Source organism: Microchirus variegatus, assembly GCF_963457635.1.
Source record: "Microchirus variegatus genome assembly, chromosome: 2".
NCBI classification, from domain to species: domain Eukaryota; kingdom Metazoa; phylum Chordata; class Actinopteri; order Pleuronectiformes; family Soleidae; genus Microchirus; species Microchirus variegatus.
The window spans coordinates 28,795,739-28,818,566 of NC_139803.1; the positions used below are offsets into that span (position 1 = coordinate 28,795,739).

A 22,828-nucleotide genomic window follows, 5' to 3' on the forward strand; every position below is an offset into this window, starting at 1 on the left:
TTTTATTTCAGAGTTGATGGTCCTTTTGTAGGACATCAGTCAAATAAACATAACAGATCAGACCAGCTGACACTTGGCACCTCAACTTCGCCTCTTTACAGGAAACAAACACTTCACGAGGAACAGTTCCATAATAATAATAAAGGTTAAGTGACATGAATATGTAAATGTGTCCTGTACAGAACAGGATTCTTTCATCACTGAGAATCGCTTTGTTTCATGGAGTCATTTGTCTTAAAGGGCCAGCTCACCAAACACAAAGCACTTTAACCCTCAGCCTTACATTGGATGGACTGAGCCTTTAATATCCGTCACAGTAGAATCGCTTTTTCACTTGAACTTTGTTATCCAGCTCGTCTGTGAGGCTCCTTCAGCCCCACATCCCGTCTTCCCATCATACCCTCTGGGCTCTGGTGTCTCTGGCAGCGTCCCTGGTGTACCTGGTGTCTCTGGCTTTCCTCCTCTGCAGCAGCTGCTCCTGCTGTAGTCGCTGAGTCTCCCTGCGCTGGTTGATGGCCTTGGTGCTGGCTCGAAGCTTGCGTAGCCTCAGCGCTCGCAGACGCAGCTGCAGGTCCTGAGGGATCTTCCCTCCTTTGGCTCGGATGTCCTTCAGCACCTGCATGGGTGTTTTGGTGAGGCTGAAGTCGCAGATGGTTGCATGTGCTTCCATCCCCACGTGGCAGGTGCGCGTGGATGGTAAGTAACCCAACGCCCAAACCATGACTTTGTAGTCACCAGGGTTCAGGAGACGCCAGTAGTCTCCATCAGCAGCTGCAGGATGTTAAAGAACACCTCTGTTATATTGTCCTTATCTGACCTGATGATCACAGTTGAAATAGAATCACATCTACTGACCTGATCTAATGTCATGATTATGATCCTCCACTCTGATGATCGCATCTGCAACTCCCTTTCTGGTCATTTTGTCCCTCACCACACCTTTGATCCCTCTGTGGACCTGAAGAAGACAAAAGACACTGATAGAGACAGACACAGACAGACTAACACTGACACTGACACTAACAGACACTGACCTGCTCCATGTAAACCAGCAGAGACTCCTTGTTGTTGTCCCACTCAATAGGGAGCTGACTGGCGTGAGGGAACTTATCACAGGACAGCTCCACCGTCACCTCGAAGCAGTTGGCGTGAAGGTAACTGAAGTCGTTCATACCTGAACAAGTAGTGACAGTGAATTTACCCTCTGCATTTAACTCATAATTATTATTTTTTTTACAGCTTTTAAACTGTACACAGAAGCAGTGAGCAGCACTCCAGTCCTCCACCTGTCCACCTGTCCTGGGATTAGAACGAGCAACTCTCAAGTTTCCATTCCCTTCCCCACTTGGCTATGGCAATGGTAAGACACAGACAGATACACACATGCAGCAAATGGTCTCAGATCAGTTTCAGGCCACATAAATCAGATATGATGATGTGAGTGGACAGATCAATGAGACACGTTGAGGTTCTAACTGATGACACTCACTGCCGGGTACAGTGTGCCAGGCTCCACCGTTGATGATGTTGTTGTGTGACTGGAAGTCCTCGTAGTGGCAGATGCGTCGGTTAGGGTTGGCCATCACCAGGTTAGTGGAGGCGTAGACGGCCGCCAGCCAGCGGAAGAAAGCGTCGTCTGCTGTCGGCGTGTTTTCCTGAGGCGCCCAGTCACGAGTGCAGTCGTAGGGATAAGTGACCACCAGTTCTCCACCGTGGAGGTTTGCACTGAGCACAAAGGGAATGTCCTGCATCCAACTGATGACAGCTCTGGTCTCTGGTGCAACCTGGACAAAGTCTTCATTTCACTATTGTGCAGTAGTAAAACTCAAATTGATGTCAAAGTACAGAAATATCATTCAAGTTCACTTAAAAAAGTACTAATATTTTATATAAATGACATGATTAGACTGTCAATACTCCAACACACTATATTAACAAGTGGTGTCCATACTTTGGGTGTTCAGTCAAATATTCATAAAGTGAAAAAAAAAAGTTAATTAACAAAAATAAATGTGTTTTTCAGTATCAAACGAAGTTAAATACATTTGTAATAAACCACATGATTATAAATATGCAGCAAATTAAAAAGGTGGTGTTTGCACTGAAAGAGATGAAGATAAATTAGTCCAATGTTTAACCCTAACCCATATATTTCATAAGCTTAAACTGAGTGTTTTCATGTAGATGTCAAATGTTTTTTTTAACTTCTTGTGTGTATTTACATCGACATACTGTGACTTTAATGCCAGCGCTCAGAAAAACCTTGAAATGTTATTCAATGTAAGCAGACGTGTGTCTTTCAGCAGACACCAGTATTAGAAAGAATATCTTCAAAGTGCATTTAAATGTGTGTGTAAGTAGGCTTTTAACATATGTAGGAAAATGTGAGGAAACGTTTCCTTTAAATGAAGGAGAAAACCTTTAACAAAAAGCTTGAGTTCAGTGTGACCTCCACTTTTCTGTTGAATTCTGTGATAATATTTTCTTCGTTATAAAGATACCACCAGGTGGCACCACAGGATGTTGCTCACCATGGCGTCTTCCTCGGTGTAGTACTGTGGCATGGGGATGTAGTGGTTGGGGACTTTGGCTGGATTGGCTGCCTTTTCCTGGGCGTCCCACATGATGTTGTTCAGGTCTGGAAAGTTGTGATTCAGGTCAATTCCTTCAAAGGTGTAGCGTCCTTCAGCCCAGCCCGCCAATTCTGAGCCCTGCAGCAGGTCAGCCAATCACAAACAGAGTCAGAAGGTCCATCATATACAGTGTGATCGTGTGATCACTGAATAACAACATGCATTATCAGAGTTTGTTTGGGCTGTGAATCACAGAGAACTTCACCATTCATGATTCATGATTCACGATACAACGATTCTGCGATCATCAATACATTGCAAGACAATCATATAGCAATGCATGATGATATCTGTCTCAGTGAGGAAAACAAAACGTCTGCGAAAAGTTTAAAGCGCAGGAATTCCCTATGTATTCACAACATAAACTTTTTACTGTCACTACCTTTCATAACAATTCAGCATGTGTCAGAAAAGTGCACCACTCCAATCAGACATCAATGACCTCCTCAAAGACACAGCCCAAATGAATCACTTTCAAACCATCAGACATAAATATTTGAAGAAGAAAATGAACATATTTATTATTTACTTCAAGCTAAACCCACCTTCTCATAAGCGACTTCATATCCATCTGGGTTCATGGAGGGCAGGAGGTGGATTCGCGTCTCACTGACCAGTCGTACCACGCGCTGGTTTCCCTTCTTGTATTCTCTGCACAGATACTGCATGAGGTTGAGGACCAGCTCTCGACCGAGGACCTCGTTCCCGTGCATCCCCGCGACGTAGCGAAACTCTGGTTCACCTGGAAAAGGTCAAATTTAGAGAGTCACCTGACCAACAGGCCATGCTAAAAACTGAGTTCAGGTCAGATTTAAATCTCAGACATATGAGGATTAGGAATCCTTTGAATCCTTTTGCGTTGTGTTGGGAAACAGCGAGGACTTTGCCAATGATCACACACACACGCCCTGGCGATCCACAATATTAAGTCTCTAAAGACACAAGGTCTGCACTTGATATACTTGTGTTTATTGTCATTTAAAACTCAAAGACACACTTCAGCGATTGGCTTCAAATCAAACCATGAAACCTCAAACATTTAAATCAGCTGTGGGCACTTTAAAAAAAAAACCACCCTGACTTTCCATCGTTGTCCCTTAGGAAGCAGCTTTGAAATGGGTTGATGCCATTTGTCTGAAACAAACACGTATTTGATCTGAATTTACTGGCAGGCAGAGCCAGAAGTTCCTGCACCTGAAGACAATATCACAAAGAAATCTGTGTGGTTTCAAAAGCATTATCAGTTTGTTTATGTAAGAGAGGCCTCCTCTGAAAGTCTCTCCTGCCTCCCAGGAGGAGCAAGCTGAGTAAACACAAGAGGACACTGAGCAGCTAAACTCCGGTTAACTCTTGCAATAAGATGAACTTGTTTCAGTGTTTATTACCGAGTTCGTGTTTGCCAGGGTTATCTGAGATCTCCATGACGTAGAGCTTCAGGCCCATGTAGCTCTTGCCGATGGTGTAGATGTGGGTGATGTTTGGACATTCCTCACTCACAGACTTCATTAGCTGCAGATTCAAGAGATAAAGTTTGGAGTAAAAGCTTTCAAAGGGTTAACTCTGAACTCTGTTGAGACAGAGCCAAATTTTTGGCTTTAGCTTCAGGGAAACAGAAGTTACTCATGGTCCATGTGTGTTCTCTCACACATTCATCACTAACCATTCTCATCTCTTTGTAGTTGTGGTGTCTGAAGTCCAGACCGTCCTTTGACTCTGGTGCTTGCTCCGAGGAGTTGATGTTAGTTTGATCTGCGAGGAAAGTGTTAGCACTACGGTGACCTTTAAAAGAGTTTATGTTAATCACTGTGTGAACATCTTTGCCTACCATCCACACGACAGCCCAGAATCTCAGCCCTGAGACAGATGGTGCCGTTAGGATACCAGGTCTGTGGGTTGATTCGGATGAAACGGGCAACGGTGGGAACAGGAAGGCGTCCGAGAACCGGAGTCTCTGGGTTCTGATTTCCTTGAAATATCTGTCAATTCGATGTGATTTTACAAATCATTTTTTATTTAGATATAAAACAAGATACATGTTGAAATAGAGTTTTGCTATGATGATGATGATGATGGTTGAGCCACCATGTGAGTCCATGTTTTGATTTAGTTATAGTTGGTCATTTGGTGGCTGACATATGGAAGTTAAGTTTTATTTAATTATTACTTTATATAGTGTTATAAAAAATAAGCTTCATGTTCTTCCTCCATTGTCCTAATATGGTTTTATTTTAGCTTCTAAAATGTGTTTTACAACGGGTCACAAAACAAAGGAATCATTTCTTACCGCCTCTTGTGTCCCATTCATGCAGGGTTTCCAGGTGACAGAGTCATTACTCAGCTGCACCTTATAGGTGTGGACCCAGTCCCAACTGTAGTGAACAACAAGTGCATGTGTTAATAGACTTGAGTTCAGTTTAAACCGCTAGTATTTAAAAAAAAAAAAAGAATTATGACTCTAAATCAGTTTAGACATGGATAATACCTGACCTCCAGATGGAGTTTCGACCTTGCAGGATGACTCCAGTGAACAGGGTCGTGTGGATGGCGTCCACCTCGAGCCACTGATGCCGGTCTTTATACTCTGCACACCAGGCTCCGTCATACAGGTCCCCGTCTGCAATACCAGACTATGAAAGAAGAATAAGAACAGTTTTTATTCCATTATTGTCCCAAACTGCATGACTTTACGCCACACAAAAAAAAACATATTCATAAAAAGAAGGAAAACAGAGTGGAAGCAGTAAGCACTAAATAATATATGCTTTGAGATAAGTGATAATGTGGTATCAGAAGACATTTTGTCCTCACATTGAAAACATGAGTAATCTCATCTGTTCACATTCCAACGTTAAAAATGGGTCATATTCTTTATTGTGGATTATATTTACATACGGCTATGTTTTATACAGGATAAAACTACCTTTCACAGTCCTCAACATTTGACAATGACTCTGGAAAGGATATAGAAGAACAATATTTACTTTTGTTATCTTTAGACATGTTCAGTTTCTTGGCCTCTTATCTCTTGACAAAGTCAACATCATAAGTCTTTCGTTTATTGGATTTTACTAAAGATAATGTGTGTGATTCGATGTCTTTGATCTTGTTTGTGTTCTTGGTGATTGCAATAATAGTCATCCGAGTCATCCAGACGAAAAGACTGACCTGGATATTCAGCCTCCCCCTGTGAGGACCCAGGCCTGTGCGCTGGTACGAGGACGCATGTATCTGGCTGTCGTCGACCTGCAGGGACTCCAGTCCCAGGGGAGGACACTCTGGAAGAGAGAGGAGATACGATCTCTTGTTTGTGTGTAATTGTGTGTAATTGTGTGGAGATCCTGGAGTAGAAACAGATGTGGGAGTGAACACTGAAGGGTTAAACGTCTCTGTTTTTCCTGAGTGAGCAAAAACACGGCTGATGTAACTTGAGGTTATTTGGAATAACCCTAATCTGCTTGGGTCAGGGTAGAATGATTGGAGGCCTCTCCTTCTCCTCCTCCTCTGTGTGGGGGGAACTGCAGAAAAGTGAATCTTTGGAGGGTTTGGATGTAACCTGAGATGAGGTTCAGGGGCCTGGAGAGTAAAGTCGACTTCGAGAGCTACAGCTGCAGGCTATTTTACAGCTTTCGGGAACAAGCGGTAACATTCCCATCAACCCTGAACCCTCCGGACAGTGGCAGCTCAAAAACATGTTTACACAACAAACGTGAATCTGAGTTCATCTGCTTTAATTTGATGTTTCATAATCTCAGCGTCTTCGAAATGTCTTCTCCACAAGAAACATCTAAGCTGTGGTTCAGAACTTCTGGTTGTGATTTTGCTGCAGTGAGAGAACAGTCTGTTCCTTGAATTTAAACGTAAATCACCTTTCTTTTTTTTTAATCCAGGAAGAGAGCTCACTCTCTGAGTCGGAGTTAGAATATTGCGCAAACAGTTATTTTATGAAATCAATCCTCTTTAGTGCTGAAATTACTATTCACATGATTTGTAACTTGTAACATTTGTCATGTTTTATGTGAGTTTCTCAGTCATCTGTATTAGAAATGTGCTCTCTGACATTTTACAAACAATGAATGTGCAAATAACAAAATAACTTTTTGCTCCTCTTTAATTTGGAAGACTGAGGCTCAGTGGGTCCCTGAAGGTATCATTCATTCATTACTGCTTAATTAATGAAGGAAAATGATTGGTTATAATTTGCTTGTATATAAGAGTCTTCAAATCATAAAAGTAGTGTGTTTTTTCTCACCCAGTTGAGTTTTCTTATCTTCTGTCTTGCTGTCATCTTTATCTTTCTTGTCTTTGCTGTTGTTGACGTCTTCACTGTCTTTGGTGTCCAGCTCTATGACAGCGTTGCTGCTGCTGCTCAGACTGTCCACAGTGACAGACTCAGAGAAGTCTACACTCCCGTGTGTGTGGTTGACCGATGGGCTTCTCTCAGTCGTTGCATCGTGAGTGAGCGTCAAGACTGTGTCTAAAAAACCTCCCAGAACAATTACTGCAGCCAACAAGCCCAATGACTTCCCCATGTTGCTCTTTGTCTGCTGCTGCTGCTTCTGCTGAGGGAGAAAAGCATTCCCTGGCCAATTTATGTGGAGATGACAGGGCCAGACCTCCATCCACATCCCTCCTCCTCTTCCTCAATCCCACCTCCCCTCTTCCTTGGAAGGGCTGGGAAAGTCCGTAAATTTAGAACAGATTTTGTGAATCACTGCACGTTAAAATGTAAAGTGCATGTGTGACTGATCTTTACAGTGGCCAAATCAGGGTCAGCACAATGTGTGAATATATCAGCAATAAACAGAATTGTTTTAGTCATAAATCCCATGGTTTATGTTTGTGTTTAACTTTGGTCTTTGTTTTCTTTTTCCTTTTTGTGTGTTTATAAAAAGAGAAAACACACTCAACACTAATGTTTGTCAGTAAATGCTGTGTTGTTTCACTTGTTTATGTCAACATGAACTTCAAGTTCTTTCTTGATCCATACTTTCTCGAGAATCCTGTAGGTTGTTTCAAAGTCATGACTCCGGGAACTGCGGGAAATTTCATTTCCGGATAAATCTCACACACACATTTCCAGAGAACTCTAAAATGTGCTGACTTACATCCACAGCTCATGGCTTTCAGGATTTTTGTCATAAACATCTGTGTTTTATTCATAAGTTTTATTGTTATGAAACTCACACTGTCATCATCCAGTAAATTTGTCCAACAAACAACAAAAACAAGGACTCACAAGTTTGACCATTTCATCCTATTTTTAAGTCCCATTTATATCTTTTTACACAGTTTTATTTCTGCATGTCTTCGGTTACCGTGTTCATGGACAATTTTCAAACGATTATAAGACAATATTTTATTTTATATTACATTTTATTTACTTGTAAAGTTGTTGACGTTTATTCCGTCTTTTATTTTGAAATCCAGAGTAGCTGAACCTGATTGGCTCCCGTAGATGTGACGTGTACACGGAAAATGGCCACGCAGGCGAAAGGAATCACAACATTCAATGTAAAATCATTTTGCTCTTCGTCGTATCGTTTCATTTATGCAGTCTATCGAACTTTCACAATGAAGTACGTTTGAAAGCGCGCATGAGAAGCGGGACTTTGTGGAAAACGTTCATATTTTGCGCGAAGCAACACGAAAACATGTTCGTGGTCGCAAGGGAAGCTAACAGTTAGCTGTCAGTCTGTCAAGAGTGCGGAGTAAGTCATGAAACTAAGTCTCTGTATTCACCAAATGTATTAATTTAATGAACAACGCAACTCCTGTGCTTTCCTATGTTTAATTCATGTCGAACACTGGACACGAACGTTATTACTCACAGTCAAACGACGGCCTGGTAACCAGAGTCGCAAGGGCGCTGTGAGAAATATCGAATCCTATGAAAGGAAATACTGCTGACTCCCCCCTCACCCTCCACAATGGATAAACTGGTTCACTCAAATCTTAGCTCTATGTTATTAGTCCATTTGTTGCAGTAAAAACAGTAATAATCTTTGAAAATAGATGTGTAATTATAACTGGGCGGGTACTTGTACCCTCAGGGGTTACACGAAGACAAAACATGATTTTTAAACAGCCTGAATCTCGCATTCAAATAGAACAATACAGCTTGTGAACCTTTACTCTGCTGTAGATGATATTTTAGCATGATTAACCTTCCTGAGTCACAGGAACTAGCTCATGAAGTCCTACTATGTTATGTTGTGGTGATTTTCCAATACACAGTTCTGGTGCGGCACGTTTTTTTTTACTTTTCCATCGGTGATAGTACCTGGTGCTTGTACCTGGTGCTTGTATTAGTACCTACTCTGACGAGGTTCAGCTGAGCTGAGCCAACACTCAGAATGGCGTCACTCTGAACTGAACGGCAAACTGTAGATCAGTTCAAAAGACTTAAAAAATGTTGTTAATCTCAACTGAATTGTGATTTTGTGTGTTTCAGATGACAAGAAGACGATTGAAATAGCAGAGAAGAGGCTGGAAACTTGTTTCCTGTGCTTTGAGTAGACAGCATCATGTGACACAGACAGAACTGTGGTTTAAATCAAAATGCCTCGTCTGGAAGAGTTGGCCAACGTTGCACTCAGGGTGCCCAGCATCCTGGTGCTGGACCTGCTGTATAAATGTGACATTGAAGGTTTGACAGAGCATCTCAAGGCCAAAAATGAGGATATGCTCTTCAAATACAAATATGTCATCTGGAACCTGTACTACCTTGGTACGTATGAACACAGTCTAGTATGATATTATGATAAAGTCTTCCAGCCAAAGTATGAACAAAATGGGGGAAATGTGATAAACTTGGTGCTGTGATATTTACTGAATTGTACAATAGATTTGCTGTGTTATATCAGCAAAGGGTGATATACACAAGAAACTCAAGGAACTATAAAATGGAACATCCACAGAGATGGACATCGAATGCCATCCTGTAATATATTCTGTGTATCTTTAATCTAATCAGTTAAGGTTAAGATGTGATTTATTAAACACAGGACAAAAACATGTTTGGAGTAACATTCCAAAAACGGAAACCAGCCCTCGTAAATGTGAGAGGAACAGAGAGGAGAAGACAAATGTTTACATCAATATTATAAAAAGACATTAGTATTAACTCATTGGCTGCCAGCCATTTTCAGCACTGAACTGACAAGCGTCAGTTACTTCTTCTTTCATCAGACATCATTGGCAGTGAGTGAACAATTGTATTTGAATTGATGTCTATAGACGTCATTGGCAGCCAATGAGTTAAAGAGAGTGGTCAGAGTGTCCAGGTTTATACAAGAGTCGTCACTGTTAAATAAAGGGCTTTTTCTTCTCTGTGCAAACAGTCTGTGAAAAGAGTTTAGATGATGTGACTCTTTTCACTCGAAGCTTTATCACACACGTGTTGTCCTTTGTCTTCCAGGTCACCTGATCAATGTGGTGGTTTTGCTTCTGCCGCTGAGACACATTGTGATGCTCTACCTCCACATCCTGGCTGCCCTTCTCTTATACATGGGCCATCAGATTTCCAAGTGAGATGTTGTACTACCGTTACAACGAGCACACATCACAGTTTTATCTGACCAGTGTCATGTTTCTGTCTTTGGACTTTCCCTCAGATTCATATTGTAACATGAGAACAGTGAATGAGATACTATTTAAAAATACAACATAAGCTTATCCACAAATACATTTGTTACATAATGTTTTATGAATTACTAGTTGAAATAAAATGAAGAGTGTGTACATTTTATGCCTCTTTAGGCAGTATATGCCCTTTCTTAAATTAAACCATTTATAAGGGATCTCAACATAAACACCTTAATGTGTTTTTAGTGAAATATGAATAAAATACGAAGACTCTGTTTTACAGGGACTATGTTCGTGAAGAGCTACACTTCGGTTTTGAAGGAGCAGTTTTCCGTGATTCTTCAACCTTCAACAGATTTGTCTCTGCATTGACCAGTGAGTCCTATATATAATATATTCTCAACACTTCACACACATTTGATAAAGCCTGCAGTTGTGATCGCAGTTGACTAAGTTTTAGTCATTGTATTTTCATTCTGCTTAGGTCAGATCATTCTTTGCACACTCTGTGCCTTCCTGATGAAGACAAGGAAAATGTGGCTGTTCTGTGCTCACATGCTCCCCCTGCTGGCCAGACTCTGCGCTGTCCCTCATGCCACGCTGCTAACTGTCAACACTTTTTCAATGGGACTGACTGGAGCAGGGATCGCTGTGTTTCTCCTCTCTCACCTCTTTGTGCCATATCGCCTCGCTAAGGCTGCCTACTCAGAGCTGCTGCAGGTGGAGGTAATCTTATTCTGAAATTTCCCTCTCACGCTTGTATGTATGTTTTGCATTGTGTGACCTGATTTGACCCTCCTCATCCCTCAGGTGATTGAACTGTACAGACTCCTGGCTGTAGGAATCTCCCTGTGGAACCAGTTTGCCGTCCCTGTGCTATTCACTGTCTTCTGGTTTGTTCTCTTCATCGTTCAGCTGGGTTCTGATATCATGTCCAGTAATTCTGCCTCACCAGCTCATCAGGGAATCATGTTCTTCCTCCTCTCAAGGTGTGATGTGATTATGTAATATGGCAAGTTGACAGCTAAAACGTTAGCAACTGGGCTTGTTGGAGATCAAATGAAGATGTTTCACCTTCTCATTCAAGAGACTTGTGACTTCATTGGAACTCAAGCAAATCCAGTTGCCTGTGTCTGCACCATAAAGACACAGTGACCTGCATGACTGACATGAATACATGGATGTCATTTCAGTGTGTCTGAATGTTGTGCCACACCATACTCTCTTCTGGGTCTCACCTTTGTGGTGTCCTATCTGGCTCTCGGGCTGCTCAACCTATGCAAGTTCTACCTGGGAGGTTATGCAGCTGTTCAGAACGAGAACGTCATGCACAGGTAATATGTTTTATATTTAACACCAGGTGTTTGATTTGGTACAACACATACTTCCATTAGGAATAGTACCAAAATAACCGTCCCCAACCGTTCCATTTTTCTGTAACCTTCCCTTGGGTTACCAGAGTAATGGTACGGTATGGTACGGGTGGAGCTAGACCCACAACAGTCAGCTGATTGGGTGACATCAAAGCGTCACTCCCTTGAGACTGGTGTTTCTTCAACACCTGCAGTTTATTCTCATCTCTTGTTGAAGTCCTGTGGAAACAAAAAAACAAGCTGCTGCGTTTTTATATACATACGTATAGATGCTATGTTTGTTAAAGTAAAGATACTGTTCTCAGATCTCAGTTGAAATGCAAGCCTTTGGTTCACCAAACCATGCCGTACTGCACCAAACCCGGCATAGGTGGATGGAAGTAAATGTCTTTTTGTCTCAGAGGTGTGACTGAGGGCGTGACTCTGCTGCTCCTGGCCCTGCAGACCGGTCTGTTAGACATGCAGGCACTGCAGCGCACCTTTCTCCTCAGCATCATCCTCTTCATCGTTGTGACTTCAACTTTGCAGTCCATGGTGGAAGTTACTGATCCAATCATTCTGGCTTTGGGTGCATCACGCAACAGGTATGGACAAAAATCGGGACTTGTGTTTTTGTTTGAGGCAGAAGATGAATTCTCTTTTCCTCTGTCTGTAGGAGTTTGTGGAAACACATCCGTGGCCTCAGTATGTGTCTACTTCTGCTGGTTTTCCCAGTGTTTATGGCTTATAGAATCTCCCACTTCTTCCACATGGACTTCTGGCTCCTCATCCTGGTGTCCAGCTGCATGCTGACTTCTCTTCAGGTACGACTCTGAGCAGAGACCGTGCAGATTTCACATTTAAAGATCGGCTGTTAATATAATATTTAATAACATAATTGAATCCTCATCAGAAAGTAAGACAATTTCTTCTTAATATGGTGTTTAAAAAACAGGACATATTAGAAATGTTTAACTTGACTGACAAACCACTTCTCCAGGTCACAGGCACCATGCTGATCTATGGCCTCTTCATGGTGGAGCTGTTCCGCAGTGATCCCATCGAGAGCCTGGACGAAGTCATCTATTGGGTGAACGCTATCAGCAGGGTGCTGGAGTTTGTTGTGGCGCTCTGCGTGGTGGCCTACGGCACCTGGGAGTCGCTGTTCGGGGAGTGGAGCTGGATGGGTGCCTCCGTCATCATCATCCACTCTTACTTCAACGTGTGGCTCAGAGGTCAGTCTGGCTGGAGGAGCTTCCTGCTCAGACAGGAAGCAGCTAAGAAAATCAACTCCCTCCCCAGAGCCACGGCTCAGCAGCTGCAGCAATACAACGACGTCTGCTCCATCTGCTTCCAGGTCAGTCACTCAGTCACACATTCACTCAGTCATGCATTTACTCAGTCACACATTTACACATTCACTCAGTCATGCATTTACTCAGTCACTCAGTCACACATTCACACATTCACTCAGTCATGCATTTACTCAGTCACACATTCACACAGTCACACATTCACTCAGTAACACATTCACACAGTCACACATTCACTCAGTCACACATTCACACAGTCACACAGTCACTCATTCACACATTCACTCAGTAACACAGTCACACATTCACTCAGTCACACATATTCACTCAAAGTTTTGATTGAGTATAAATAGACAGTCTGTATTTAAAATAACAAACATTGTGATTTTCATCATGATAATAATACAGGTGTCATTATTCATCTCAATATTCAATAATCATATTTCTGTGTGTGATTGATTGACTAAACAAATGTCTCTTCACAGGAAATGAGCTCTGGTGTGATCACATATTGCAGACATTTCTTTCATGGAAACTGCCTGCGTAAGTGGCTGTATGTGCAGGAGACGTGTCCCATGTGCCACCAGACAGTCCAGCCAACCACAGACCATGCTTCAGACAGTGCTCCACAACCAGTCAACGACACTTCCCAGGAATCACAGGGAAACAACGTTACATCTGATGGCACTGAGCAGCAGCAGCAGCAGCAGGAGAGAGAAACATCTGAAGATGAAGCTTGTGGTATAGTTGACAATGACCAACCAGCTGAAGCTGAGATTAAAGCTGCTGAAGGTCTCCGTTTTAGCTCCAATGGTGACTTTGTTGGATTTGTGGAGCCAGTGTCGAGCTGCACTGAAGAGGGCCTTTCTTTATCCTGTAAAAGTTCTCCTCGCATGCACAACAACGTCGAGGAGAACGGCAAGGACTCACCACTGCCAGCGACCTCTAATGAAGTAAAAGAGAACACAGTGGAGGACCAATGTGACTGTGAAGAGTCTGGACTGGAGGACAGGACGACTGTCTGTCCGAAAGTGATAGAAAACAGTAAACACGACAGCTGTGAAGGGACACTGCAATCAGAGAGCAGCCTTGATTCACCAGGATCAAACAAGTCTGATAAAGAATCAACAGACTGCCTCACGTAGTACAAGGTTTGTTGACGGCCAAAAATCACACAGTACAATATTTTAGACTGAATGGAAGAAATTAAATGTTGGGACACTGACCTGGACAGGCTCAGCCTTCATCCATACTACTCAGTTTTTGTTTCAAAAAAGGCATGAATTCTGCCCTAACCCTGGCATGTTAGAGCTTTAAAGACAGAGAAGTGGCTTCATTTTAATTTGATAACTCTGAGCACACTTTAACTTCCTGACTGGTTCTTATCAGCCATGACTCCATGCTCTTACTTTGCACCAAAATCTAGAAAGGTTAACATTGGCATTGTCATGTGACTTGCTTTTTTTAGGTGGATTAGTAAGGATACAGATTTCTGTCAGAGCTGTAATGTTCGTCTGGACTAGAGTGTGACTCGGGCCCAAAACCATGTGTCTTGTATTTTCTGTCTAGTCCCGACCTGAACCCGTCACAGTAATGTGACTGTCACTGAAATGTGGGTCAACACTGGGTCAGCGCTGATCAGTTTCTGCTTATGCTCCATAATTTTTACTCGTTATACATCTATTTATTTCAGGTTTACACCATATGATCACTTCACTTGATGTAACTGAGCCCGATCGAGTCCGACAATCATTTCTGGATTTTTGCTCCAGTATCTACGCTCCCGCGGGGACACAGACACAGATCTTTTTAAATGAAAACATGGTAATATGGATGGCGCTGCAGAGTGGCTGAAACTGTCTCTCACAGTCTGTCAAAGCACAGACAACAGAGACAAAGACTGCCCTGAATCAGTGCCTTGAGGGGTGGAGAACAGAGACTGGGGACATGAAGAGAGACAGACTGTGACCCACTATGATGGGGACATGAAGAGAGACAGAGAGACAGTACAGTGAGACCTGCTATGATGGGGATATGAACATGTTTGCCTTCTTTGTCATCCAAAAGAAAACAAAACGATCATTAATCAGTGTAATGAATGTGCTTCACTTAAGTCAATTACCTGCATCTGGAATTTGAATTTGAAATCAATGCCCTTATTGTACAATTGTAAAAGAAAAAAGATATATAATTAATATAAATCATGTTTAACCATAAAGCAATTATCTTGCATCATTATTTACCACATTCTAGCAGGTGATGACTAAAAATGTATGAGTTTACTTGGCCTTTGATTAATTATAATTATCTGTTCACTCTCTGGGTCCTGTGGACAGAATAAATGATGTCTCCCAGTATTAAATTACAGCTGTGAACATGTAGTTTGTTTTTTAACTGTAGTCACTGACATTGTGATATGTCGGATATGTCGGGTCTAAACAGAACTTTACTTCTAATAAAAAGAATTGTACAAAAAGGCTGCTTTTTTAAAAATCAGTATTTGTGATAGATAGTTGGGCGATGCAGTAATTACATCAAAAACAAGGAAAGAATTAGAATAGAATGAAGTCATTAATGACACAATTTGTGGTGGATCTGTTTGTGGTCAATTTGTGGTGGAGTGCAATAATTTGTTGTCTAATGATTTAATTGCACACGTTTTCAAACAATGTAAACTTCTATAACAAAACAATACAAGAAATACTGGTTTTCTTGTGCAAAATTTCCAGATTTTACAAATGTTTCCACAACAGGCCCTGATTCTCTTCTGTAATACTTATGTATATCGTACAAACAAAACAGCTAATAAGCTAATATATGATTAATATAAAAACAGTATTGTTCACGCCATTTTTCACTATCATTTTTAAAATAAGTGTGGGGGCCGCATGGGGGCGACATGTGGCCCGCGGCCCGCGGCCCGCGAGTTTGACACCCCTGTTCTGCAGTTAGACCTACTTGGGCTTGGTACCAATCTGTCGTCACATCCGCTTCGTCACAACTCCGCCTTCAACATAAAGCGTCACGTACAATTAGGCAGCCACCAGTTGGCTAACGGCAACGACGGAGAGCAGATAACGGAACCCGGGTCTAGCTCGTATTCCCCCTCCAGCTTAGCGGTCGGAGACGCAGCTTACACTGAATTCTCCACGGTGTTTGAAAGCAAACCTCAGGGAGAAGCGAGTTTTATCGTAGGACGACGTGACGCCCGTGGATCGGTGGATCAAAGGCAGCTTTGTTTCGAACGTAGTTTGAGCTCGTCTGGTCGGTTAGCTTTGCTAAGCTAACTAGAGAAGGAAGAAAGAAGGCCGCCGAGTTGACCTCGCGTCACACATATATAATAGGCAGTGGATTGTCATCCTGGCATATCAAAGTTTACCTTCTTCTTACCCTTTGGATTGGAAACGCATCGACCTGAACCCAGAATGGCTCTGAAAAGGATCCACAAGGTAAATATGCTAACGTCGACAGAGCGTGAGCTCGCGGCGTTAGCCTCCCACAACGTTGCCGAGCGCTGTGCTGTGAGAACATGGCGGTGAAACCTGGTTCCGTCAAGTTTGCGACAAACACTTCTGTTCGTGTCTCTTTGTGGGTTCATATTCGCATATTCATATGCGAAGCGGCGGTTTTTGTGTGATATTGTATTAGCTTAGCTGTCGGTAGCGGAGTTCACGCATATTAAATAAACATGTTTAAAGCTTTCCGTTAGGCCTGCTGTCTAACAGGAGGTACAGCTTATATAAAATAAATATTTATGTCACGATTTTACATTTAAATGTTAAACACCGTCTCGCACACAAGTCACTAAATGTCAGTTAATTAGTGGGACTATTCCTCACCACATTCGTACAACATTTTGAATAGATTAGAACTCAAATGTCATGTTACGTTTTAAATGTAATGTATAATTACGGTTAATGACCTATGGGTTATTGATTGATGAGCAATTGACCGAGTTAATCGCTTTGAAATGAGTTGAATAAAGCAAACTTTTTATTTCACTTTCTTAAATTGGATTGTTTCCTGGTTGCTTTGCTCCTGCTGTGACGGTGAATTGAATATTTTCGGTTTCTGAACGAAACGAAACAAACTATTTTAAGTGATCGTCTTTTGGGAAACAAGCCATTTAGTATCCTTTTCTCAAGCGAACTGATTTAACCACCAATATAGTTGGACGCCACGCTTCTATTAATTTATTGTTTCATGAACGCTATATGGATGTGGTGAGCATCTTAAAATAAACAGTCCACTGTTGCTGTGAAGCACTTAAATATTATCCCATGAAATCAGTTAAATGCCCAAACATTCTCACAGTTGATGTTATGAGAACTCGTGACTCATATAATTAACTGAATCTGAAGTTCATGATGCATTACCTTGGTATGTGTTTGTAACCTATTTGTTCTGAGCATATCACAGGGTGTGTGTTTTCTGGCACTCGATGGAGGAAGTTGGCAGCTGTGGAAGAGACTGGAGAAACACCTTTTTAAAAGATTTCTTTTACCACCTTCTGCCATTTACTAGAATCTTCCCCCAAGGAAGTCGTAGACTTAATTGTGAAATGGTGTATGTCACAGAAGGCCAGGGTGGGGCAGTGGCTTCCACCTCACTCTCTAAAATAGTTGTAGACCTAAAAATAACAGCAGTGGCTGTGGTGTCTCTCTCTGTGTGTGTACATATGCTTAGGTCTCATCTTGCATTCACTGTAGAGCCGATAACTCGGCGGCCTCTCTGACTCTCCAGTCAGTGCACACTAGTTGAACTTGGGCTAGGCCCCCCAGATAACATCACCAGCTGAAAGGGAGGGTGTTGTGGAACAAACAAAGCAGACAACCTGTCCGGTATTGTCTCATGCCCCACAATCGACTCCATGTTGACATTTACACGCAGTTTGTTTTAGTTCCTGCTTCTCCCCTGCACATCCATGTCAGATTGTGTCTGTTTGTCTTTGCAGATTTTCTGTGCTCTAATTGGTTATTGTTTTCATTACAGGAGCTTAATGATCTGTCTCGTGACCCTCCATCACAGTGCTCCGCTGGCCCAGTTGGTGATGACAGTGAGTGTCCAAGAGTTCATCAAAACTTTATTTTACTTTACTTTTAATAAAACTGCTGTGACACCATAAATCCAAGGTAGATTTGGATTCAACGTTCACTTTGTTATTGTCACTGTTGTCATTCAGAATAAATTTGGAGCTGTCGGCTTTCGTTTTCAGTCCAGAATAAGTCTTGAATCGTCATATTTGATGAGGCAGCAGTTCTTAACTCATTGGCTGCCAATGAAGTTTATAGACATCAATTCAAATACAACTGTTCACTGCCAATGACGTCTGATGAAAGAGGAGAGTTCACTCTTTCTTTTGGTAGTTTTGGTGACCCACAAATCGGTAAAATCGGTGAAAATGCTGTAAAACACTTGGCAGTATGGGGCTCTGTGCTGAAAATGGCTGGCAGCCAATGAGTTAAATGCCTAAACGAAGAAGTTGTTGATTTAACTGAATAAAATCCTGTTGGATCACATACCTGCAACATGTTTTGTTTTTATAAACCTTTTGCTTTCTCTTCTCTGCAGTGTTTCACTGGCAAGCCACAATCATGGGGCCTGTAAGTGTATATTTAACTTGTTTTAATATGCAAATCAAATTTTTAATGAACACAGTTTGATCTTGTCAGCGGACTTGTGTTCCTAGCCACTTTGAATATAGTTGTATCAGATAAAGGTCAACATTTGACTTGAAGCTGTGGATGTGGGTTTAGATTTTAGGTTTTTGTCTGTAATGTGTAAATACATTTTGTTTTCGTTTCTTCTTTTTCTTTTCAGCCAGACAGTCCATATCAGGGAGGTGTTTTCTTCTTGACAATTCATTTCCCAACAGACTACCCCTTCAAACCACCCAAGGTGAGAAGATGTAGTTGATCACACATGAAACAAAAATGTAGGAATTGAATTTAATATGTGGCCAAGAGCTCACAGTGCTTTTACTGCACCCCCCTCTGACACACCCAGTAACTGAAGAGATCGACCTGGTTGTCGTGTGTCACTCCACCGGTCTGTCCTCTTATAATTCTTTTCAGCAGTTGTGTTTTGTTTGCCTTCACCCACATGAGACTGAGAGGAAGAGCAAGTATCACTGCTAAGCGCTAGGCTAATCACTGTGCGAGCACGTGTAATAAGGGATGTCTCATCACCTTTTGTGTCTGATACCATATCACAACCTGAAGTGTCTGCTGTTATTGGTCTGATGGTCATTTAACACCTTTTTAAAACACATTTACCACTGACCAGGCCTGTAACTAACCATTGTTTTCATAATGGATGAATCTGTCGAGTATTTTCTCAATGAATCAAGTACTGGTCCATGAAATGTCAGAAAATATAGAAAAAAGTTAATTGTCGTTTCCCAAACCTCAACCTGTTGATTATTGACCTAAGAAACCAGAAATTGCTCAATTAAAAAAAAAAGAAGAAATGTAAACACTGAAAATCTGAGAGGTTTTAATTGAAAAAAAAAAATCAATTCCAAAAATAGTTTAGGAATTAATTAATGGAATAATGGTTGCAGCCTGACCACTGAGCTATTACAAGCATTTCAAAGATATAATACTTCAATACTTCAACCCAATGATTTAATAACAAGGGTCTGAGGGCCGTGATGGATCATGCAAAATGAGTGCCTGTCCACCTGATGGTCACAGTAATTAACAACTGCATTAGTTGAGTAATGGTGACCAGTGTGAACAGTGAATCGACGATGTTGCTCTTGTTGAAGGAGAAACGGCTCGTGCTCGATGCAGTGAACATTGGTTGTCTGAATACCAGGTTGCGTTTTTTGTTTTTTTTACCTTTTGTATGTGTTTGTGTGGGTGGTTGTCATTCTCTGCACTGGTTCCTGCACTAAACCCATTTTGTTTTTTTCTTGTCTTTAGGTTGCATTTACAACAAGAATTTACCACCCAAATATTAACAGTAATGGCAGTATCTGTCTGGATATTCTCAGATCTCAGTGGTCTCCTGCACTTACTATTTCTAAAGGTAAGTAGAATTATCAAAGGATAAATGAACAGAATCTTTCCTATTGGCCAATATTACAGTCTACTGTAGATTTATTCTTTTCTTGTCAGTTGTTTCTGCACACAAACGGAATACAAGACCAATCCCAAAAATCTTTCTCTCTTTGGCCACAAATACTTGTACTCTAGTTTTTCTTTGTTTTTTTATTATTACACAGTGAGTCAAGCAAACATGAAGAGTGGAAATTAACATGTGTGTGTTCTGTTTGTTGTAGTTCTTCTTTCCATTTGCTCACTCCTATGTGACCCAAACCCCGATGACCCACTAGTGCCAGAGATTGCACGAATCTACAAAACAGATAATCAGAAGTAAGTGAGTTTTAATCTGTACGCGTGAAACTAATCTCAAGACGGTTTTGATTCCCAGAAGGAAGATGGCCGTGTACGTGGGTTTTATGCTGTGTCATCCTTGATAAGAACATTTTCTTCACAGGAATAGTTGTATAACGGTCGTAACAAGCATGTAACCTAGTTTCACTCTGTCAGGTACAATAAACTAGCTCAGGAGTGGACGGCCAAGTATGCCATGCTTTAGGGTAAGAGAGTCCAAGAGGCTGCGCTGCATCTTGCAAAATGCAGTGGGAGTGGCTTGTTGGTTGTGCTGTGATCTGACGCTCTGATGTCAATGACATAACCAGAGTATGTGGAATATTACTGCGAATAAGCAAGTTAATGTGTCTCTGGACAGTTGTGGATCAAACCCACTATCGTAGCCGTTGCATAGATGAATTCTTAAAGGTTTTACTGCTGCAGCACAAGGATGGATTCATGTCTGTTCATTTATTTACTGAACAGAAAACATGACCACAGGAATACATGAACACATGACATTTTATCCACTTATGTGTATACCCCTGCTTATTTCTATCTTACATAATGATCTATTGATGTTATATGATGAAATAAACTGGATCAGATCTGATGAAACCAAGTCTGATCCTGCATACACACACCAGATTGTGTATTTGCACAATTATGCCTATTACATTAAACATTGCTAATGTTTTGTGAGGTCATTGGTGAGTAGATTCTTAAAAACATAGTTGTGTGATAACCTCCCATCACAATAAAATTCAGAGTACTTGATGAAAAACCCGAGACCGTTGCTGACAGGTCAAACTTACATGTGGATGAAAATACAATCTCCTTGATGAAGGTAATCAACCTAAACGTTCAAAGTCTAGCAAGGGAAATTAATCTATGTGAACTTCACCTTTACATCCTTTTTCATACACATTACAAGTATGCCTGTAGAATGGAAACGAGATCCACCTCAAATGCAGTTATTTATAATAATAAATAATTTAAGATGTAAAATGAGTCGTACCAATTTTAATTGTAGTACATGTCAGGTCAAGTAATCACTATATTTAGATTTGAGCAGCTTGTGCAAGATCAAGTAAACAAAGTAAGTTTCAGTCATGGCCTTCTAGTGACTCTTTTTTGTAACTGCACTCAGTTTGTGGTTCTACTTAAAGACCAATTTCTGCTTTACAGTTGGGATTGACTGTCACAAGTCATCATTATGTCTTGCTTTTAAAGGGAGAGTTGAGGTTTTTAAATTGTTTGTATCGAATACACCCCCACCCCCACACACGCACACACATCAAATGAGTTAAATAAATAGGAAGCAGAGATGTCTGCATGTAAATGTTGCCACTAACTTCAGCATGAAGACCGGTGTTGGTGTGTAAAGATGATGCCTGACATGTTTATAATCTACTAAATGGAGACTTGTGTCGCATCTATGGTCTCATTTTGTCAAGAGTGCTTGTGTTGTCATTTAAAAATGCTCAAACGCATGTGGTAAAGTAATCTAGTATCAGAATGTGAATGTGGATGTTTTTAACGCGGATCTGTTGTCTTTGCAGATACTCCAGACTGGCAAAAGAGTGGACAACAAAATATGCAATGTAATGTCATCGTGTGGAAAATCTGGTCTACAACGTTGCTGATTTAAACTCAAAATTCCAGGATTCTGTTTTTCTTCACCCTGTTTTTTATTTGTTAATCGGAGCATTTTACCCCCTGACTCTTTTGCGTGCTCATAAGAAGATAGTGTTTTCTCTCTAGGACACATGACGCTTTCTGTCAGGTTTCTATTCCCATTTTGTTTGGAGATTAAAAAGAAAAAAAAATCAACATGGTTTTCAGCATGCACCAGTGACAATTTTTTATTTTTAGCCCAGAATTGGTGATGTTGGTCATTTACTCTACACACACTTTGTAGAATCTGAGGCAACTGGTTATTCTGAACAGAACTTCAACCCCAGGATGATCCACTTGTGACCACCTGGCCGGATCCTGTGAGGTTGATTCTCTTTACCTGTTCTGTTCAGCCTTGGCTTAGACTCCAGAAATGTTCCATTTTAAAACTTAAAAATTGGCAAAAACAAATGTTGAGAGAGGTCAAATTAGAATCTTTGATTAGAGTAAGCGTTGAAGTGGTTCTTGGACTGTTGTGGGATTTCTTACCTGAGGAAAGAAGTGCAGCTTCTTCCACTCATGGTCAAAGTGTGTGTACAGGGAAGTACAACAGTATATATAAATGTTAAGGAAACAAAATATAATAAGAAGTTCATTGTTGTATTTTATGCATGATAATATCTGATGTTTCTGCAAATTAAATGGATTGTAAGGCTGAGCATTTGGAGAAATTTGGTTTCTATTTATCTTTGTGTTTTAGAAGCCAGTAGAATGAGCAGACTTGAACACTGTCTTCTTGTAGCCCTTAAATATCAATGCAAAGCTAATGGTTGATAATCAACTTGTGGCCACGTTTCTTTTTAGTTTTCCCTCCAATAAAGAAGTTACTTAAACTAAAAGAATGAGACTTGTGTTTTATTGGAGCGATTATGAAATGACACGAGTTTGTG

General features: G+C 41.1%; 3 protein-coding genes across 4 annotated transcripts; 2 read left to right on the forward strand and 1 right to left on the reverse strand.

Moving 5' to 3' along the window:
* Nucleotides 1-22: 22 nt before the first annotated feature.
* LOC310943017 (putative carboxypeptidase X1) lies at nucleotides 23-7,059 on the reverse strand. The gene is made up of 13 exons (XM_083908498.1): nucleotides 6,883-7,059; nucleotides 5,799-5,908; nucleotides 5,121-5,260; nucleotides 4,918-5,002; nucleotides 4,459-4,609; nucleotides 4,294-4,382; nucleotides 4,019-4,142; nucleotides 3,179-3,375; nucleotides 2,532-2,711; nucleotides 1,490-1,784; nucleotides 1,035-1,174; nucleotides 856-958; nucleotides 23-771 (listed from the first exon to the last, which is right to left on the reverse strand). Exons 4-13 carry the CDS (start codon nucleotides 4,936-4,938, stop codon nucleotides 395-397), a joined length of 1,677 nt encoding a protein of 558 aa, XP_083764624.1. The 5' UTR covers nucleotides 4,939-5,002; nucleotides 5,121-5,260; nucleotides 5,799-5,908; nucleotides 6,883-7,059; the 3' UTR covers nucleotides 23-394.
* A 2,132-nt stretch (nucleotides 7,060-9,191) lies between these two features.
* On the forward strand, nucleotides 9,192-14,231 carry LOC310941119 (RING finger protein 145; the record flags this gene model as incomplete). Its single annotated transcript, XM_083906217.1, has 10 exons — nucleotides 9,192-9,360; nucleotides 10,051-10,159; nucleotides 10,501-10,592; nucleotides 10,702-10,943; nucleotides 11,028-11,206; nucleotides 11,411-11,551; nucleotides 11,992-12,174; nucleotides 12,246-12,393; nucleotides 12,570-12,926; nucleotides 13,368-14,231. The coding sequence occupies 10 exons, from the start codon at nucleotides 9,192-9,194 to the stop codon at nucleotides 14,025-14,027; spliced, it is 2,280 nt and encodes a 759-aa protein (XP_083762343.1). The 3' UTR covers nucleotides 14,028-14,231.
* A 1,701-nt stretch (nucleotides 14,232-15,932) lies between these two features.
* LOC310944955 (ubiquitin-conjugating enzyme E2 D2-like) lies at nucleotides 15,933-22,771 on the forward strand. 2 transcript variants are annotated; one of them, XM_083910811.1, is made up of 8 exons: nucleotides 15,933-16,331; nucleotides 17,875-17,938; nucleotides 18,454-18,485; nucleotides 18,703-18,780; nucleotides 19,809-19,914; nucleotides 20,168-20,261; nucleotides 20,439-20,488; nucleotides 21,824-22,771. In XM_083910811.1, exons 1-7 carry the CDS (start codon nucleotides 16,308-16,310, stop codon nucleotides 20,485-20,487), a joined length of 447 nt encoding a protein of 148 aa, XP_083766937.1. In that variant the 5' UTR covers nucleotides 15,933-16,307; the 3' UTR covers nucleotide 20,488; nucleotides 21,824-22,771. The 2 variants fall into 2 exon arrangements, with proteins under 2 accessions (XP_083766937.1, XP_083766938.1); XM_083910812.1 differs by lacking the exon at nucleotides 20,439-20,488.
* Nucleotides 22,772-22,828: the final 57 nt, after the last annotated feature.

What these genes read in the sequence shown, in the direction of transcription:
- LOC310944955 (XM_083910811.1), top strand. Translation starts at nt 16,308, where the DNA reads ATGGCTCTGAAAAGGATCCACAAG. An exon ending in AAGCCACAATCATGGGGCCT is followed by an intron (nt 18,486 to 18,702) that starts GTAAGTGTATAT and finishes TTTTCTTTTCAG; the next exon opens with CCAGACAGTCCATATCAGGG. An exon ending in ACCCCTTCAAACCACCCAAG is followed by an intron (nt 18,781 to 19,808) that starts GTGAGAAGATGT and finishes TCTTGTCTTTAG; the next exon opens with GTTGCATTTACAACAAGAAT.
- LOC310943017 (XM_083908498.1), bottom strand. Translation starts at nt 4,938, where the DNA reads ATGAATGGGACACAAGAGGCG. An exon ending in ACTACAAAGAGATGAGAATG is followed by an intron (nt 4,143 to 4,293) that starts GTTAGTGATGAA and finishes TTGAATCTGCAG; the next exon opens with CTAATGAAGTCTGTGAGTGA. An exon ending in ACACCGAGGAAGACGCCATG is followed by an intron (nt 1,785 to 2,531) that starts GTGAGCAACATC and finishes GACTTTGTCCAG; the next exon opens with GTTGCACCAGAGACCAGAGC.